General features: G+C 60.0%; 1 protein-coding gene across 1 annotated transcript; it reads right to left on the bottom strand.

Annotated features, from left to right (window-relative positions):
- Window positions 1-13: 13 nt before the first annotated feature.
- On the bottom strand, window positions 14-1,687 carry VDBG_08347 (sulfite reductase subunit beta; the record flags this gene model as incomplete). The annotated part of the gene is made up of 1 exon (XM_003001256.1): window positions 14-1,687. One exon carries the CDS (start codon window positions 1,685-1,687, stop codon window positions 14-16), a length of 1,674 nt encoding a protein of 557 aa, XP_003001302.1.
- Between the last annotated feature and the right edge of the window lie 234 nt (window positions 1,688-1,921).

The raw sequence follows: 1,921 nt of genomic DNA, 5'->3' as shown, positions 1-1,921 counted from the left end.
CAGGCCGATGAGCTCAGACGCAGGGAGGAGACTGGAGGTTGTCGAGCTTGAACTTCTTGAGCAGAGTCTTGATCTCGTCGAGCTCCGCGTCGGCAATGTTGCTGAGGATGAGGTGCTGGTTGCCTGTGAGGCGGAACTCGCCCTTACCGAGCTTGGCCAACTCGCGAAGGCCCGTCTTCATCTGGAACGCTGTCGTATCCTCGATGCGACCGTTCTCGATGAAGAAGGTGAAGTGGTTGAGACCAGTCTCGTCCTTCTGCCAGCCGAACGTGTCGACGTTGCTCTTGAACTCAAAGGGGCGCTGCTTCTCGAACTTGCGGCCCCACAGCTCCTCGACCTTGCTGCGGAAGACATCAACACCCATGTCGTCAATGGTGTACTTGAGACGCGCGTGCTTGCGGTTCTTGCGGTCGCCATTGTCGCGCTGCACGAGCATGATCTTCTCGCACGCAATGTGGACCTGATCCGGCGTGCAGAAGCCGAGGTGGCGACCGATCTGGGGGTACGTTTTCTTGTTGTTGTGCGTGGTACCCATGCCACCACCGGCGAGCACGTTGAAGCCTGCGAGCTTGCCGTCCTTGCCCTTGATGGCGATGAGACCAATGTCGTGCGCGTAGACGTCCGTGTCGTTGTGGGGAGGAATGGCCATGGTGATCTTGAACTTGCGGGGCAGGTAGGTGGGGCCGTAGAGGGGCTCAAAGTCCTGCACGGCGTTGCCGGCGACCTGGGTCTTCTTGTTGTCGTCGTCCGTGAGCCAAATCTCGTGGTAGGCCGTGGTCTGAGGCAGCAGGTGGTCGCTGATGACCTGGGAGTACTTCCAGACCTCCTTGTGGAAGGCAGACTGTGTGGGAAGCGAGCTGCACATGATGTTACGGTTGACATCACCGCACGCGGCAATAGTCGTCATGAGAGCGCGGTTGATGGCCTGCATGGCGGGCTTGAGCTTGCCCTTGACGATGCCGTGGAACTGGAACGTCTGGCGCGTCGTCAGCTTCATCGTCTCGTTACCGAGCGTGTTGCTGATGTCGTCCATCTGCACCCACTGAAGGGGCGTCGCGACACCACCGTCCAGACGGCAACGAATCATGAAGGAGTAGGCGGGCTCGAGACCCTGAGCCTTGCGCTCGTCACGAAGGTCACGGTCATCCTGCATGTAGGTGCCGTGGAACTTGGTGAGCTGCAGGTCAGAGGCCGAGATGGCACCAGTCGAGGTGTCGGCGAGACCCTCGACAATGGTGCCACGGAGGAAGTTGGAGGCAATCTTGATGTCCTCGTTGGTGATGGGAGCAGGTTCCTCGGGAAGACCCTCGACATTGTCGACGCCGAGCGCCTGCCAGATCTTGGGCTCCCACTCCTGGTAGCCCGTCTTGTAGCCATCAGGGTCCTGGTCATCACCGAGACCAACATCAGCGAGCCTCTTGCCGCCGAGGTTGCTGAGGACGCGGTCGAGGTCCTTGGCCGGCTTGTTGTAGTAAATCTTGTCCTCCTTGCGGGGCCAGTAGTGCTTGTCACCGAGACCAAAGACGGAGTAGTTGACGTTGGCAAGGTCGAGCTCCGTGTTGTCCTTGATGGACTCCCAGAAGGCATGGCCGTCCTGGGGGAACTCACCCTGACCAGCGGTCGAGGTGACGAACACAATGTTCTCCTCTGAAGGAAGGTCCTCGAGGGGATAGTCCTCCATCGACATGACCTGGGTCTTGAGACCGCGGGCCTTGCCACGGTTGGCCAGACGCTTGGCCACGGAGGTGGCGTTGCCGTTGTCGGAAGCGAACAGCACTGTCAGGGGAGCGCCGAGAAGACCCTCGAGAAGGGCGTCGTAGGCATCCTTGGTCTTCCTCTTCTGCTGGGCGCGAACCTCGGTACCAAGTCTGCGTCAGTGGCGGCAAAGGCGGGGTCCTTGTTCATGAGCTGCGTCAGCTGG

Source organism: Verticillium alfalfae, genomic scaffold (assembly GCF_000150825.1).
Source record: "Verticillium alfalfae VaMs.102 supercont1.12 genomic scaffold, whole genome shotgun sequence".
NCBI lineage: Eukaryota > Fungi > Ascomycota > Sordariomycetes > Glomerellales > Plectosphaerellaceae > Verticillium > Verticillium alfalfae.
This window is presented reverse-complemented; position numbering and strand designations above follow the sequence as displayed.